This window comes from Rhinatrema bivittatum, chromosome 3 (assembly GCF_901001135.1).
Source record: "Rhinatrema bivittatum chromosome 3, aRhiBiv1.1, whole genome shotgun sequence".
NCBI classification, from domain to species: Eukaryota; Metazoa; Chordata; class Amphibia; order Gymnophiona; family Rhinatrematidae; genus Rhinatrema; species Rhinatrema bivittatum.
In genome coordinates, this window is record NC_042617.1 from 146639960 (window position 1) to 146658886 (window position 18927).

At 43.0% G+C, this 18927-nt stretch overlaps 1 protein-coding gene across 2 annotated transcripts in view; it reads right to left on the bottom strand.

Moving 5' to 3' along the window:
* Positions 1–18927, bottom strand: part of ACTN2 (actinin alpha 2) — a 177080-nt gene that overhangs the window by 20808 nt on the left and 137345 nt on the right. For both annotated transcript variants that reach the window (XM_029593816.1, XM_029593817.1), the window contains exons 13-16: positions 15936–16044; positions 6756–6896; positions 5751–5933; positions 3696–3830 (exon numbers count right to left, since the gene is read on the bottom strand). In XM_029593816.1, the coding sequence (XP_029449676.1) occupies positions 3696–3830; positions 5751–5933; positions 6756–6896; positions 15936–16044 (568 nt within the window). The remainder of the gene's footprint in view (positions 1–3695; positions 3831–5750; positions 5934–6755; positions 6897–15935; positions 16045–18927) is intronic.

Genomic DNA, 18927 nt, shown 5'->3' on the forward strand with positions numbered 1-18927 from the left:
AGAAAATGAAATTATCAGGTAAGTAATTTCTCCATTTCCTAGTATGTAGACAGATGGACTCAGGACCAATGGGATGTACAAAAGCTACTCCCGATCATGGCGGGAGGCTGCCCTTAGTACGGTTAATTCCGCCTTTGCAACAGCTGCGTCTTCTCGGGCCTGTATATCCAGGCGATAGAACCTGGAGAAGGTGTGCAAGGAGGACCAAGTCGCCACTTGGCAAATATCGACGGGGGACAGCAGTCTAAATTCTGCCCATGAGACTTCCTGAGCCCTAGTGAAATAAGCTTTAACCTGAGAAAGTAATGGCTTTCTTGCCTCCACATAGGCTCCCGTGACCACCTCCTTAATCCAGTGAGCTATGGTAGCCCGCGAAGCTGGTTTGCACCACTTCCTTCCACCATGAAGGACAAACAGGCGGTCCATCTTTCAGACCGATTCTGAAACTTCCAAATACCACACTAAAAGTCTACTCTCCTCCAAAGGACGGAGGAGGCGATATTCCTCCGTGTCCTTGAGTTATATAGGAATGGCAACGAAACGGACTGATTCAAATGAAACTCCGAAACTACCTTGGGCAAGATGGATGGAACGGTACAAAGCCGTAACACTCCTGGAGTCATCCGGAGGAACGGTTCCTGCCATGACAATGCCTGCAATTCAGAGATGCGAATCGCCGAGCAAATAGCCACCAGGAACACCATTTTCAAGGTTAATAAACACAAGTAAAGATTGCTCAGCAGTTGAAACGGGGCCCTGCCAATAATACCAATACTAGATTAAGATTCCACAAGGGAACTGGCAACTGTAGGGGAGCCCAAAGATGCTTCATTCCCTTCAGAAAACAGACCACATCCGGATGAGCCGACAGGGAGGCTCTGCTCACCTCACCCCTGGAACAGGAAAGAGCCTCCACTTTACCTTCAAGGAGTTAAGGGCCAAACCTTTATTCAAGCCTTCCTGTAAAAATTCCAAAAGCTCCTTGCACCATGCTTCAAATACTCTCCAGACTTGCACTTATGCTAGGGACATGGAGAACTTCTGAGTATGAAGTAAAGTGACGATTACCGACGCTGAATATCCTCACTTCATCAGGCAAGCCTTCTCAAGGGCCAGACTGTAAGATAGAAATGATTCAGATCCACACGAAGGACTACTCCCTGCTGTAGCAGGTCCCTGTGCACTGGAAAGCACAGGGGGGTCTCCACTAGGAGTCTCCAATGTCCTGGGTGAATCTGGAGCTACTAGTAGGACTAAACCCCTGTGGTGTCTGATTCTATGAATGACCCTGCCCAGCAGGGAGGGAAGGCGTAAAATAACTCTTCTTCCAGCCAGAGCTGAATGAGGGCGTCAATTCCTAGGAACCACGGATCTCTTCTGTGGCTGAAGAATCGGGGAACCTTCGTGTTATGAGATGCGGCCAGCAGGTCGATGGACGGGAGGCCCTAGCAATCTACCATCAGTTGAAAGGCTTTTTCCTACAACACTCACTCTCCTAGATCTAGACTCTCCCTGCTTAGAAAGTCTGCTCTGACGTTGTCTTTTCTTGCAATTGGGAGGCCAATATCATCTGTAGATGTATTTCCGCCCATTCTATAAGGAGGTCTATTTCCTGAGATGCTTTCTGGCTCTTTGTTCCTCCCTGGCAGTTGATGCAGGCTACCATCGTTGCATTGTCTGACATTACGCGGACTGCTTGACCCTGGAGTCTGTGACTGAATCATAAGCATGCCAGTCTTATTGCCCAGGCTTCCAGGCCATTGATGTTCCAGAGGGCTTCCTCCTCCGTCCAATGTCCCTGGGCTGTAAGTTCCTGACAATGAGCTCCCCAGCCCCGGAGACTCATGTCTGTTGTGAGAAAGAAGCAGGAGAGGACAGGGACACACCTCTCCTGCAACCACCAGTAGAGACGAGAGCAGACTCCCATCAGTAAGTGGAGCCAAATCAAATAGTCTTGAGACTGTGGGTTCCAACATAATAGTAGCGAAGTGAGCACATGTGTGCTCTCACCCATGGCACTACTTCCAAGGTTGCCACCATCAAACCGAGAACTTGGAGATAGCTCCATATCATTGGGTGTATTGTATTCATCAACTGACACATCAACTTCCATATCCAAGTGGTCGGAAGACCTTACCCTGCCTGGTATTGAACCAGACTCCCAGATACTCCAAGGACTGGGAAGGCTTGAGACTGCTCTTGTCCAGGTTTAGTACCCAATTGAGTTTCTGAAGAAAGGAAGTCATCCTGATAGTCACCCGAAGGCTCTCTTCCACAAACTAGGCTTGGATCAACCAGTCGTCCCAGTATGGGTATATCAGGATTACTTCTCTTCTAACGCTGCCGCCACAACCACCATAATCTTGGAGAATGTGATGGCTAGGCCAAAGGGCATTGCCGGAACTGATAATGGCACCCCAGTACCGCAAAGCATAGGAAGCGGTGTTCTTGACAGATTGGAATACATAGGTAGGCCTCCGGTAGATCCAGGGACGTTAGGTCCATGCGCTTTTCAGCTTTTCCTGTATGTGCTTTCAGAGTTGTGTGCAAAAGTACGCATTGATATTACACACACATCACGTGTGCAGAGCCATACCAACGCCATATGTAGGACTGTACTGCACTCACAGAAACGCACGCAAGATGGCACCAATGAGGCCGACCACACAGTGTGCCTAAAGCGGGGCCTATCTCACTGGGGGCTGCTCAACCAGCTCGGAGGCCCAATACCCTTTGCCCCCATGGGAGTGGGAACGACGTTGGCACGGAGCACCGAGCACGAGGTCAGAGGAAACCTACCAGAAATCCCTCCAATCATCTCTGGATCAGTAAATCTTCTCCCTTTTTTTTTTTTAAACATCTGGGCTCAGCGCTTATCGGCTGATTACAGAGACGGTCTCCGGCTGCAGGGGGAGAGGGCTTTGGCTGTCACCGCTGTGTTCAGCTTCCTGCACCAGCTGCCTTTCAGCTGCTTGAGCAGCAAAGTCCACGCCGGGAACTGGCTACCGGACCAAGGCACACCTCTAAGGGATCTCGGAAATCGCCTCAGGAATTCTCAACTGGGAGTAGGTCCTTTAGGTATCACGGCAGGTGAGCAGGGCTTAAATTTTCTTCAGTTTAGAATGTAGAATTTCTCCTTCCAAAAAGTACAGCAATCCCCGTAGGGAGAGGTACGTCCACCATCTACCGGAGATAGAAAAATACTAGAGGGCTGAGGTCACTGCAGGGGTATGTAAAGGGTAACATTAGCTTTGAAATCTGACTCCATCTGCATCTACTGGCAGGGCAGCATAACCCATTGGCCCTGAGTCCATCTGGCTACACGCTAGGAAAGCCTAAATTTAGGCACTCAGTCCTAGTCAATTTTCAAAAGGGCTAATTTAGGATCCTAAGTTCTTTGAAAATTGGCCCCCTAGAATTCCATTGAGTGTGTTCCACAGTATACATTTTAATTTGAGTCTTCCTTTTGAGGAGGGGCAGTTCTCGTTCTTCTACAATAAAAGCTCAGTCATGCTTCTGGAAAATTCTGAAAATAAATACTCCTCTGCTAACAGAATCAATACTGGGCATTCTATTTTGTAATTTCTTGCATTGTGAGAGTCATAAGCTGCAAATAATCTTTGTCCGATACCGTGATACTGTTCTGGAATATTCTATTATATTTCTCATGGCTCAATTGAACAATTACAATTTACCTCCATCTTAGTCTGGATCCAGGGCCCAATAACATTGGCCTGAGCAGCAAACTGGCGGCGCAGGCGCTCATTAGCATGTTGGCGAGCAAGCTCCTCTTGCAAGGACTGGTCTCTTGTAGGCACAAGCTTCTTCACCTGTCAGTAGAGAAAAGAAGCAATGGTTGAATATGAGATCAACAGCAGAAATTATTGTCTTGATGTATGCATTATACCAGTGACAGTGAAATGTACTGAGCTTGAGTATCATAAGGTTCCTAGAATGATCAGGCTGGTTGGTGCCAGTAGTGACATGGTTCCATTTTTAATTGGGATTGAAGTCTCCTGACTGTCCATAGAACTAGGAGAAGTGTCAAGAGTGCCCCACTAGGCATCGTGTGCTAAAAAAGTATCATCACTGAGCTATAATAGCTTAAACAAAACTCCAGCTATTGGAATTAAATAATAGTGAGAGTTTTGTTTAGACCATTATAGCTCACTGATGATACCCCTTTAGCATGGGTGCCCAATGCGGCAATTCTGACTTGGGGGAGAGAAGGGGAATTGGAGTCAGATGTCAGCCAATGCTGGGTCCTGACTTTTACTGTCCGGGATAGTGATACACCGACATTAAGGAAAACGTGCAGGACTGCTTCTCTTGCCAAGTCCAAAAGCAAAGCACGTTCAAACAACATTGTCTGGATTATCAATAAGGCTGCTAGCTCTGTAAAAATGTTGCTAGCAATAATTTTGTTATGGGTTTGACACTTGCTTGGTTTTGATTGTTAATATTACTACCCTGAACATACGGCTTGGGGATAACCTGCATGGAGCGACAGTTACCACCGTAAGAAACTTGCTGGGCAGACTAGATGGACCAGATGGTCTTTTTCATTGCTATGTTACTATGTTACCTCCTTCTCCAGTCTTGAATCCCAGTTATCTAGAAAATGATATAAGATGTTTGCTTATCCATGAAGTGATGAGCATGCAAAGGATTACTGAGTTATAAAGGACAATACACAGCTGGGTGGAAAACACTAATTTATACCAGATATTTAGTGGAATGGGTGCACCACTGAATATGCCCAGCTATCAGGAAGTTAGTCAGACAAGTTTATCCGGCTACCTTTAGGTGTGTTTACAGGCAATCCTAAAGTTACCCATAAACCAAACAATGTAACTCTGCCTTCAGGTTACCTGTCTAAGTTTTATCTGGCTAGCTACTTAGTCGGGTAACCCGGAGGCATTTAGCATGTGGAAAATGTGAAATCCCACCATTTATCTAAGTCGTGAACTTAGCTGGACAAATACTGAATATTGACCCCAGAGTTGCTGGGACATCCATAACTCTAATTTTTCTGATGTTTATATATCTATATTACAACCAGAACATTTAATTATTTTTTATAGAATATTTATATGCATTGCTTTTTCTTATGTCCTAATATATCCTTTTGTATATTTTCACACATTTTTAGAATAAAACCTGTGCCTATTTGATTATGGGCACACCCCGTTTTTAGCTATTTTCTTTCCCATACCTGTGCTACAGATGTTCGTGCTGCAGTTAGGCTTGACATATGGGTATGATACATGCATGGGGGGGGGGAGGGGTAATGAAAAGCAGCACAGCAGCACTCCAGATTACTTAGATTCAAGATAGTAGAAAGGATTTGCTTTCAGAAAATGTCAAATATTATATTTTCTCAAGAATGGACTAAAATAAACAGAAGGAAAGTCTTAACTGTTAAGTTTAACTAAAACAATTTTGTAATACTGTTCCTTGAAAAATGCTCATGGGGATATTACTGGGTAGCTAGGTGCTGCCCAGTAATAAAAATACCTTGCAGAATTTTTAAATCCCTGCAAGTTAGCTCATCGAAAATTATTCTTTAGCCGAAATGATTTGTTATTAGGCAGCTGGGAACATGAAAAGGATGCTCAAACATTGTACCTTTCCAAACGGGCACATCAACATACTATTTTTCATTTTCTTTATAGTGTACTTTCAGCACTTGCTTCTGCCATTCACAAATGAAAATATTCTTCATTAATGGAATCTGATTGTTCATTTACCTTATCCCATGTGTTCCGGATGTCATCCACGGTAAGCATGCTGTAAGGATTCTTTGCAATGATTCGGATGCTATAACTCTGAATAACCTTCTCAACCTCAGTATGTATTGCCAGGATGGCCTGTCTTTCACTGTCCGCCTGGGGCAAAGTGGCTTTAAATTGTTCATGGGCAGTGATTAAACTCTGGAGACACAAATGCAGTGATAAAGAGCATTAAAAATGTAAAAGGTGCTGTAAAAAAAAAGTGCTGTAAGGCGTGATCTTCCTCTTTTATTCTGAAAAATAACCAGCTGAATTACTTTGCCCTTTTACTCAACTCCCTATTTATCTGCTTTTAGCAACATAATACCAGTGCATTCAACTTAGAGTAACCCAAACATCCAAATGCATAATTCTTAAAGCCTAACATAGTCCTTCCTAGATGATTAGTAGGAGTGGAATCTACTGTATGAAAATGTTGCTCTGTCCTGCATTTATGAAAAAGGCAACCAGGGCTAAACCTGAAGCATCCTCTGCAAACAATATCTATTTTATGTCTTTACTTCAATCAAGCCTTTAGGACATGAACTGCGTGCCATTCCACAATGGCCTACGTTCTGCAAGTTGTACAGGTGTGCAAAAAAAACATTGTATACGGCAGTAAATCTCCACTAGACTTAAGTTCTCTTTTTTGGGTTTTTTTTCCCAGCTTGAGATACTCTGACATTTACTGAGAGAACAGAGGGTTCAGTGAGAGCAGTACAATTTAATACAGCCTCCTGCATCAACTCTGTATTACAGTTCTCACTGTAAACTAGCACATTGCATCAATGAACAACAACTACTGCAGCAATTGAAAATTTTTTATTTGCTGAAGACAAAATCCACTTCGGCAACCAGTTTTATACAAAATGACTGCTCTTGCTCTTCATTTCACATGCGTCCCAAGAGAGCTGAAAGCCCAACGCCCTCTACACCAGCGTTCTTCTAAGTCACTTCCATGGAAATACCATCTGCATCACTTACCTGGATTTCTTCTATGCTATGTACAATAAACATATCCTGTAAGTCCTCTATGGCGCTTTCCATCCAGTTGTTAAAAGGAGCAGCTCGCTTGGCAAATTCCAGATGGAGCTGGTCAATCGTCTCCAGCAACTTCTCCATTCTCTGCATGGGCGAACAACAAAAAAATGTGTTTTGTTTACAATATTTATGAGCTATTTTTCTGAGCGCATCCAATATGGCTTGTATGCTACATAGTAACAATCATTACAACAAAAAAAACAAAATACAAACTGTACAATATCAGTTATCCTGGTCCTGACAATAAATCTGAAAATAATTAAACAATAATCAAAGAATCAAAACCTATAATAACCCCATTTCCAACTGCGGATTACTGTATTAACCTAAAGTTCCATCGTAATCTTACTATCCATTTTGGCACTTAGGTTCGTGTACTGGATAAAAGATGAAATTAATGGCTATGTAATTATAACTCTGGGAAACATCCCAGCAAAAAATATATTACAACAGAGCTGGCCTGGTGGCTTAGTTGATAAGTGCTGTGCACAGCCATAGAGAAAGCCCCCAGCTCCATCCTGAATCAGCTGGGGCTCAGGACCCAACCCCAGGATGGGGGAAGGAAGGAGTCATAGTCATCACTCAATGGTGACACCTAGTGGCCAGATACAGAAAACTTCATGGTTCCTAGCATGGAATCATTACTCAATGACCAGACATGGAAGGGGGAGGAAGTGGGGGGAAATAATTTCACCTCTAATTTCAATTGACCTGGAAGTGCAAAGGAGCAGGAGGAAACTTCCAGGTCAAGAAATCAATATTAGAAATCACTTGAAGACACTACATATAAATGTAAAATATTATATATTAGCTGCAGCTACTCTTTCCAGTGCCATAGATAATGGCAGATTGTGTGTGTGTGTGGGGGGGGGGGGATTATGGGCAAAGCTAAACAATGATATAAATTCCACCCAAGCAGTATCCTTAGTGCAGGAGAGAGCGGTGCCAAAAAATAAGGGAGCCCACTCATACCCATTGCCCCATAACAAGAACATAAGAAATGCCATGTTGGGTCAGACCAAGGTCCATCAAACCCAGCATCCTGTTTCCAACAGTGGCCAGTCCAGGTGATAAATACCTGGCAGATCCCAGAAAGTAGATCTATTTCTTATTATTCACTCTCCTACTCTAATTCCCTAGTCTATCTGACTAATACTGTGTTATGGACTTTTCTTCCAGTTATTTGTCCAAACCTCTTTTAAACTCCACTATGCTAGTCACCTTGATCATATCCTCTGGCAACAGATTATCACACACAGTGTGGTGGGTGAAAAAATACTTTCTATGATTTGTTTTGAATTTGTTAGTTGTTAGTTTCATGGAGTGTCCCCTTGTTTTAGCATTATTTGAAAGCGTAAAAACCATCCTTTATTTACCCATTCTACCCCACTCCTGATTTTATGAACTTCTGTCATCTCCCCTCTCAGCCTGTTTTTCAGCTCCTGCTACATCTTCAATAAAAGATCTGTTTACTACCCCCTTCGATTCAGAGTCCCTCTCTGAAACCTTTGTTTGGGGACTTAGAATTTTAAACTTATGCCACTAGTGACGGAGCTACTTCACTAATTATTCATATATATAGTACAGTGTAGGGCTCAAGGCTCCGTTCATTCATCTCTGGCTTTCCTTTCACTTCTTTATAACTAAGAATCCTCTATACTTATACCTATGCTTTGTTGAATTCCAGTATTGTTTTTACTTCTACTACTTCCCCAAGTTGGCTATTCTATTCATGCTCCAACTTTACTGCGACAAATTTTTTCTAATGTTACCCCTGAGCCTCAATTCATAAATTCTTCTAGAACTTCCTTTCCACTGAAAAAGGTTTCTTTCATATGCCTTTTGAGGTATCTGAATGTCTGTATCATATGTCCTCTCTCTCTCTCTCTCCTCTTGTCTAAGGTATTCATATTTAGGTTCTAAGATCATTTTACAGGCTTACATAGCAATGACAGCAGAAAAGGACCAAATGGTCCATCCAGTCTGCCCAGCAAGCTTCTTATTGTAGTATCTGCCGCACCATGCAGGTTACCCTCATGCTTTTCAGTTCCCCCGACCATAAAAGTCAGGGCCCTCGTTACTTGTTGTCTGTACTCCAGGTAAGGCCTCATCAAGGACCTGTACATGGGCCTTAGCACCTCCTTTTTCTTACTGATTATTCCTCTCTCTATGCAGCCCAGCATTCTTCTGGCTTTAGCTATTGCCTTGTCATATTGCTTTGCCGCCTTCAGATTACCAGATTGTACCAAGATCCTTCTCTTAGTACGTGCACAACAGTCTTTTATCCCCACCCCCACCCCCATCCCTGTACTCCCATCACATACAGCTCTTTTGGATTACTGCACCCCAGATGTATGACTCTGCACTTCTTGGCATTGAATCCCAGCTGCCAAATCTTCAACCACTCTTTAAGCTTTCATTCTCTCTACATCTTCAGGCATGTCCAATCTGTGGCAGATCTTAGTATCATCCACAAATAAACAAACTTTAGATTCTATCCCTTCCACAATGTCATTCACAAAGATATTGAACGGAACCAGTCCCAATACCAATGCTTGTGGCACTCCACAAACACAGTTTTCTTTTCAGAGTAGATTCCATTTACTATTACCCGCTTTCTCCTGTCAGTCAACCAATTTGTAATCCACTCCACCACCTTGGCACCCACTCCCAAGCTTCTCATTTTATTCACAAGCCTCCTATGTGGGATCGTATCAAAATCTTTCCTGAAATCCAAGTAAATCACATCAAGCGCTCTTCCTCAATCCATTCTCTAGTCACCCAATCAAAAAAATTTCAAATTTGTCTGACAGGAATTCCCCTTGGTGAATCCATGCTGCCTTGGATCCAGCAACTTACTGGATTGTAGATAGTTCAGTCTCCTTTCTTTTAGCAGCATTTCCATTAATTTTCCCACCACCGAGGTGAGGCTAACCAGCCTGTAGTTTGCAGCCTTCTCTCTGCTACCTCTCTTGTGAAGAGGGACCACAATCGTGTTTCTCCAATCTCGCAGCACCACTCCTGAGAGGGACCACTGGCTAGGCTTGAGTATGGAGATAGACACAGATAGTTCTTTTATTAGACAGGTAGTAGAACTACCAGAGATGGCAGTAGTGAGCTGATATGCCCGGCAGGGCTGAAGTCCCTCAGAGGCTGGAACTGCGATCCCAGGGTTGCTGAGCTGTAAAGAGACTATAGATAGTGAATAGACAGGGTATGCTGTTTTATATATATATATATATATATATATAATAACTCACATAAGGTCTTGAGAAAGCTCAGTAGCTGGAAAGGGTTAGGCCCTCGAGGAGCGAGTACCTGGTTCCAGGGAAAGCTCTGAGAGAGCGTTGGTAACTCACAATAGTCTGTATCTGTAACAGTTTCTAGACAGAAGAGAATCTTCAGAGTGTGCAGGAACAAGGGCCCTTGAGGAGCGAGTACCGGTTCCTATCTGTAATCTGAAATAGTAACTCACATTGTCCGTATCTGCGATTGCTTCCAGGCAATAGAGAATCTTCAGAGTGTTTAGGAACATAGGCTCTCGAGGAGTGAGTTCCGGTTCCTATATGCCATCTGAAAATAATAACTCACAAATGTCTGTACCTGCGATAGCTTCTAGGCAGTGGAGAATCTTCAGAGTGTTCAGGAATATGGGCCCTCGAGGAGTGAGTACCGGTTCCTATCTGTAATCTGAAATAGTAACTCACAATGTCCGTATCTGCAATCGCTTCCAGACAATAGAGACTCTTCAAAGGGTTTAGGAACATGGGCGCTCGAGGAGTGAGTACCGGTTCCTATCAGTAATCTGAAATAGAGAAAAGAGAGCGAGGCCCCCGAGGAGCGGGTACCCCTGGTAAGTCCGAGGAGGCAGAGTTGCGTAGAGGGAAGCAGGTCCAAGGAATCCCCGCAATCAATCCTTCGGTTGCAGAGTTGCTTGGACAGCCGAAGCGAGTCCTTTCTAACTCAATCTGTTAGCAAAAGTAAAGACCTTTTATGTTGGAAGCGGATGATGTCAATACAGGGGGACGCCCCTGAAGTTCGCGCCCTTGCTGTTACATACTTCGGAGTGTGCGCGCGCCCTACGTCATCAGGAACATGGCGGATCTGCAGCATCGAGCCGGCCCGGGAATGCCGGGGAGAAGCGGCATGGAGACGCCGCAGCAGCAAGCCGTCCATCATGCCCGGAGGGAGTCGCCACACAGATAGAGAGGGTGGAGCGAGGGCGAAAGCAGCCGCGAACGCAACACCATCAAGCCCAGTATCCTGTTTCCAACAGTGGCCAATCTAGGCCATAAGAACCTAGCAACTACCCAAATACTAAGTCTATTCCATGTTACTGTTGCTAGTAATAGCAGTGGCTATTTTCTAAGTCAATTTAATCAATAGCAGGTAATGGACTTCTCCTCCAAGAACTTATCCAATCCTTTTTTAAACACAGCTATACTAACTGCACTAACCACATCCTCTGGCAACAAATTCCAGAGTTTAATTGTGCGTTGAGTGAAAAAGAACTTTCTCCGATTAGTTCTAAATGTGCCACATGCTAACTTCATGGAGTGCCCCCTAGTCTTTCTATTATCTGAAAGACTAAATAACCGATTCACATCTACCTGTTCTAGACCTCTCATGATTTTAAAGACCTCTATCATATCCCCCCTCAGCCATCTCTTCTCCAAGCTGAAAAGTCCTAACCTCTTTAGGCTTTCCTCATAGGGAAGCTGTTCCATTCCCCTTATCATTTTGGTCGCCCTTCTCTGTACCTTCTCCATCGTAAATATATCTTTTTTGAGATGCGGCGATCAGAATTGTACACAGTATTCAAGGTGCGGTCTCACCATGGAGAGATACAGAGGCATTATGACATTTTCCATTTTATTCACCATTCCCTTTCTAATAATTCCCAACATTCTGTTTGCTTTTTTGACTGCCGCAGCACACTGAACCGACGATTTCAAAGTGTTATCCACTATGACGCCTAGATCTCTTTCTTGGGTGGTAGCACCTAATATGGAACCTAACATTGTGTAACTATAGCATGGGTTATTTTTCCCTATATGCATCACCTTGCACTTATCCACATTAAATTTCATCTGCCATTTCGATGCCCAGTTTTCCAGACTTACAAGGTCTTCCTTCAATTTATCACAATCTGGTTGTATTTAACTACTCTGAACAATTTTGTATCATCTGCAAATTTGATTACCTCACTCATCATATTTTTTCCAGATCATTTATAAATATATTGAAAAGTAAGGGTCCCAATACAGATCCCTGAGGTACTCCACTGCCCACTCCCTTCCACTGAGAAAATTGTCCATTTAATCCTACTCTCTGTTTCCTGTCTTTTAGCCAGTTTGAATTCCACGAAAGGAGATCGCCACCTATCCAATGACTTTTTACTTTTCCTAGAACCCTCTCATGAGGAACTTTGTCAAACACCTTCTGAAAATCCAAGTACACTACATCTACCAGTTTACCTTTATCCACATGTTTATTAACTCCTTCAAAAAAGTGAAGCAGATTTGTGAGGCAAGACTTGCCTTGGGTAAAGCCATGCTGACTTTGTTCCGATGTCTTTCTATATGTTCTGTGATTTTGATATTTAGGACACTTTCCACTATTTTTCCTGGCACTAAAGTTAGGCTAACCGGTCAGTAGTTTCCCGGATCGCCCCTGGAGCCCTTTTTAAATATTGAGGTTACATTAGCTATCCTCCAGTCTTCGGGTACAATGGATGATTTTAATAATAGGTGGATCAGTGACTGGTATCAGACCGGTGGAGACCATCATGGACCCCCAACACCAATGGAAGACTGGTGCTCCTCGCCACGGGGTCACTTCGGGGGCATCACAGCATGAGCTGGTACATCCCCATGAATGGCACTGTGCATAGATGGGGATTGGTGCTAATGCTTCTTCAGCTTTCCTTGATGCTTGGACGGTCCTTCCCCGGTGCTGAGGAACCAGACATTCTCGGCCTGGAGGAGATCTATGGTGGTCGGTCTCCAGTGTCCCTATCCACTGATGGCACTGACGGAACCGGTGTCCATCGACGTGGCTCTGAGGTCCATCAATGTCAATGCCTCCAATGCCAAAGCCAGTGCCAATGGCTTAATCTTCCTCAGCCCAAAGAGCTGTTCTATCTTGTCGAGCCGAAGACGACATCCCTTTGGGGTCATTTATGTGCATAAGCAGCAACTCCGGATGTCATGCGATGCCCAGGCAGAAGACACATGTCTCATGGGGGTCCTTAATGGACATGGTCCTCAGGCACCGAAGGCATCAGCAAAAACAAGATGTCGCCATTATGTGATGAAAGAAAAATGTCTCAAAATCGATGGCAGCAGGCATCAATGGCCATCGGGCACCAAGGCACTGCCACTGTGGGGGAATCGACCGTGAAAGGAAACTTACCAGAAGCATTGAGAGCCCTGACTAGGAACATACAGGGAAGCACTAAGAAGGACCCGGCATCAAACACCACAAAGAAAACCCACAAAAAACGCAAGAAAGAGAAAAAAAGACACTTTTTTCATAAAGGCCAAAAAATCCAAAGTGAGCTCACTCAGACTGCAATGCTTGCAGCTGTGCAGAAAAAGAGATACTGGAGAGGGATCCTGCATGGATGAGAGGTATAGGGCATGCTGGGCATACTAAGTGTGCCCTGTCAAAGTTCTAGAAACTTTGACATAAGTTTTCTGTGTCGGGGCTCCATCTGATGATGTCACCCATGTGTGAGAACTACCATTCCTGCTTGTCCTCGGAGAATCTGAATGATTCTCAGTTGAGGAGACTGGGTGTCTCTAGATCACAGATTTTGTTCTACCAGAGCCCACTGTAATCCTTTTACTTCTGAATATTTGAGTCCTCTGTGGAAGTTGGTGATGATATTCTAGATGCTGTGAAGAGGATTTATTAAACCTAGATAATGCCTCTTTCAGGCTCTGCATCATTTTGATAGCCACTCTCTGAACTGCTTTACCTTTCTATATCAGTGGTATTCACTCCCAGCCTTTGAGGGCTGCCAACAGGTCAGGTTTTCAGGATATCCCTAATGAATAAGCATGACATAGATTTTCATGCCCTTGCCTCTATTGTATTAAAATGTATCTCATATATATTGAATAGGGATATCCTGAAAATCTGACTCATTGGTGGTTTTCGAAGGCTGGGAGTGAATACCATTGTTCTATATTCTTTCTGAGGTATGGCCTCCAAAACTGGACATAACATTCCAGATTAGGTCTCACCAATAATGTGTACAAAAGCATTATCCCTTCCTATATTCTACTGGTCATGCCCATCTCTCTGTATCCCCTAGAATTTATCTGAGTTTGGCCACTGCCTATTCACACTGTTTTGCTACCTTGAAATCATCAGTTATGATCACCCCAAGGTCAGACTCTTGATTGTTCCACCCCTCATCACAAATTGATCCCTTGGATTTGGACTCCAAATGCAAGACCCTTAACTTTTTTGCACTGAAGATTAGCTGCAAGTGCTTGACCACTCTTCAGGTTTTCTTAGATCACTCCTCATTTTTTCTACTCCATCAGAAATGTCCAGTCTGTGGAAAATCTTGGTGCTGTCTACAAAGACAATCCTCTCCTACCAACCCCTCTCCTATATCATGTCCAAAATATGGAACAAAATTGGCCCTAGAACCAATCCCTAAGGCATTCCACCAATAATCCTCTGAGCAAACGCCGTTTACCACTACACTCTGTTTCCTATTACTCGTCAACTACCTTGCAGCCCACCACTAGATTGTTCAGGTTACTTATAGACCCTCTTATGTGAAACAGTGTTACTATCTTTGCTAAAATCCAAGTATACCATATCCAGGGCACCAATCAAAAAAAAACAACTGATGAGGTCTGTATCATAAACTCCATTTGGCAAAAGAAACATGCTGCCTTGGATCCTGCAGCCTGCTGGATTCCAGATACGTTACTATCCTTTCCTTTAGCAGAGACCCCAGTAACTTACCCCCCTCACTGAGATCAGACTAACTGGCCTGCGGTTCCAACCTTCTCCCTATTGCCACTTTTATGAAGAAGGTTGACATCTGCCCTTCCCCCAGTCCTCCAGAATCAAAATACTGAGTTGAATAGAACTCATCTGGGGAGTTGCCAGAACCTTCTCTGAGCTTCCCTAATATCTTAGGGTGTTTTCCAGGGTTATAATTACATGGCCATTCATTTCTTTTTTTTTATCCAACAAACAAATAGAAAATATATCCCAAACAGATATCAGTAGCAGACAGCCAGTTAGAGTAGTCTTATTTTTAAAAAAAAAAATTAGAATATCCATCCCTAGGACTACAGGTCGAGTACAACTGAGGTAACTGGCAGTAATTTTTCACGGGAAACTTAATTTTATTCCACCTACCCACTCACCAGTTTTGCACTCAAACACATAAGCAGGTGCAGAGGTTTTAGTCACAGGGCCTTTTTAAACTGACTTTTACCTTTAAAAAATCCAAAGTTTTTAAATAAACACTATTATTCAGTTTTTATTGGTTTTCACCCTAAGTCTGCAATGTCCAATGTGCAGCATTTTATTTTTGCTCACAGAATTCGTGACTGGCCCAGGTTCCACTTCACCCCCAGTACCGAGTCATCCACTCAAACATCCCAGTGTGATCCTCGGTTCTTGTTTATCAGCACAGGAAGAAAGGCCGAGAGGCACGTCATGGCCACCAAAATAAACCCTGATATTTGCTCAGAAAAGTTATGTCATTTCCTGCACTGATTTTCTCCCTTTTTTATTGTTGCAATAAATAATTATAAATTCTAAAATAAAATAAACCCGAAATTGATTAGCTCTGTCTATTCATAGAGTTATATGGAGTAAAACTGCTAATTCATCGGGTTTCCATCATGCTGTTCTACAGTGTCCACCAGCTTTGAAGACAAAGCAGAGTAAATTGCTAGAACCAACTGGACCAGATTTGTAAGTTGCACTATAGCAGATTTACACCCACAGCAAATAGACTGCAGCTATGCAAAACGCTATCAGTTTCAGCAACCGCAGATCCTCAGTAAAGTCAGTAATAAAATATTTAAGATCCATTCGTACAGTGACAAACATATTTCTGAGCTGTTTGTTGATCTGTTTTACCTCCAGCACTTCTCTCCTTTTCTGAGTAAGCGTTCCCAGTCTGTCCCACTGATCACATATCTTCTGGCATCTGTCATTCACTCCAGCAGAATCAAAATAGTCCAGTTCACTGAGGAGCAGAAGGAAATGAAAGAAGAATCTAAGTCTAAGCACCAAGAGAGCCATGGAGGGACTTGTTTTCCATAATCTGGCCATAAAGCAAGGATCTGGTGATAAGGAGAGCCCTTTTTATTTGATGGAAGAAATTATATTGCTATAGGTGTTTGTCTACAGTTCACTAGTGGGAACAAGTAGCAAACACGTTCTCGCTGCCCCTGGATGGATTCTGCCCTAGAGATTGCACACCTGTCAAACTGGGTTTGATAGAGACTTTACTAATACATAAAAACTTAAAGAACAGCACTTACAAGGCACTTCTTGGGGTCCCCTTTCCCTCCCTTGCATGAGATCCATGCCACATGAATGGAAGAAATATTTTGGAAAATAAGTTTTTATTGATTTATATATATATGTATACACACACACACACAGTATATAGTGTATATATATTCATATTCATTTTTTCTAGTTCCACTGCAACTCAAAACATAGAAAAAGATATTTAACTTGTATTACCTTATTGTTCTTTTCAAGTTTGGAAGAATTAAAGTTACATAGAAAGTACAACCTAACCCTGTTGAATATTTAAGATGGCTCTCTGAACTCACACATGAAGATGATCCACAACGTTTCTAAGAAACCAGAAATTATACTGAAATCCAAGAGCCCCTGAGCATATGCACTAAAACTTGGACTAAAAAATATTTTGCATAAGTAAGCTAATGAATCAATGAGTACAGCTGAACAACATTTAATGGTCCATCGACTAAATTTTGGCTTGCACCTTAAAAAAAAACACCATTAGTCTTCAGAGAAGAGCAGGGACACTTTCTTCTGTGTTTCTGTACATCGCTGTGTGTATCTGGTAGTGCTATATGAATAAGATATCAAAAAGCAGTGGTAGAATCACTCACACACAGTGTGCATGATAGCCCAAAAAGCTTAGAGGCAGATTTTCAAAGGGTTACGCGTAATAATTGAAACAAGGTATGGGGGGGATTTAGGTAGGGCTGGGGGGTGGGTTAGATAGGGGAAGGTGGGGGGGAGAGAAGGGAACGGGGAAAGCCATCAGGGCTCCCCTAGGGCTCTGCACGCGCAAGGTGAACAAGTGTGCACCCCCTTGCGTGCGCCAACCCCGGATTTTATAACATGCTCGCGGCAGCGCGCACATGTTATAAAATCAGGTGTACTTTTGTGCACGCCGGGTAGTGCGCACAAATGTACCCCGCGCGCGCAGATTTTAAAATCTGCCCCTTAGCATGCATGTGATGGATTGTGACTTCCCCCATGCAAACCAGCCTGGAGTAAGAGGGATGTTTAGTATAGGGGATCCCATTCTTCCCCCTTAAGCTAAAAAGGGCTCAGGGGCCCCAATATTGCGCCCGACCCAATGCCTTGACCACCTCACATAGCCATTATGACAGGGACTTGGTAGTCCACCCTGATCCATCGCCTTAAGCACTTCCCATGAAGCCAGGACCTCCCTTAAGGTCTCCAGAATCCCCCACTTGAAGGCATCCTCCCCCCCACCTACCCCCTCTGACCACAGGCAAGCTTCTCAAAAAAGAGGATCCCATCAGAAAAACTCTCTTGTTTAATTTGTATATGAGAACATATACATATATGTATTACATTTTCTATTTTTTCTTCCATCATAATATCAGTATAGGGCATCACTCTCTCTTATGCATTAATACCACACAAAAATATTTTCTCATCACATAAATTATTAATACTCTCATGTCTACGACAAAAACACAAAAGAAAACAAAATAAAAGTCTTACTTTCAGTTCACGGAAACATACTAAGGGCAGTTTTGAAAGACATTTTACCCGGGCAAAATTCTCTGGATGAAAACTTCTTCTCAAATGCAGCTAAAAGTGTATGTGGGTTTCATAGCATGCACATTTTTAGCCGCAGGTGTGTTTGGGTCGGAGAGGAAAACAGCACACATGCTTTCGATATCCATAAGAATGTGCACTGTTTTGCCCCACATACAAATAGTAGGTGCAAATTACACACATATTTTTAGCATGCTCATTTTAAACATAAGACATAAGACTTGCCATACTATGTCAGATCAAAGGTTCATCAAGCCCAGGATCCTGTGGGCTATGATGGTCCCAGGGATAAGCAGTGAATTTCCCCAACCAATCTTAATAATTGTTTATGGACTTTTCCTCCAGGAACTTGTCCATACTTTTTTAAAGACAGCTACACTAATAGCTTTCACCATATCCGCTGGCAATGAATTCCGAAGCTTAATTATGCGTTGAGTAAGATACATTTTTCTCTTATTAGTTTTAAATGTATCACCTAATAACTTCATTGTATGTCCCCTAGTCTTTGTACACTTTGAAAGAGGAAACAACTGATTAACATTTATTTGTTCCATTCCACTCATTATTTTATAAACCTCTGTCATTTCTCACCTCAGCCGTCTCTTCTCCAAGCTGAAGAGTCCTAATCTCTTTAGCCTTTCTTCATAGGGGAATCGTTCCATCCTGAGGTTTAATTTCCCAAATAACTTCACAAGACAAAAATCTTTATTGCTACTAAGTAATCCAATGAAGTCCCTGAAAAATATTTTTTGTAACCAAGAGCCATTCTTTGGTTACCAGGAATCCCAGGGAAATAATACTAATGCAGTTAGTGAAGGAAATAATTAGGGGAGGATCCATTCATGTGCAGCCCCTCCCCACTGGACTTGAGTCCATCTGGCTACATGCTAGGAAATGGAGAAATTACTTACATGATAATTTTGTTTTCCTTAATGTAGACAGATGGACTCAGCATTCCTTCCTCGGCTGCCCAAGAACGGTGCCAATGATTCTCCTGTGGAGTGGATATCGATTCCAAGAGATTACAGGTAAGCCGTTATCCAGTCCCTAG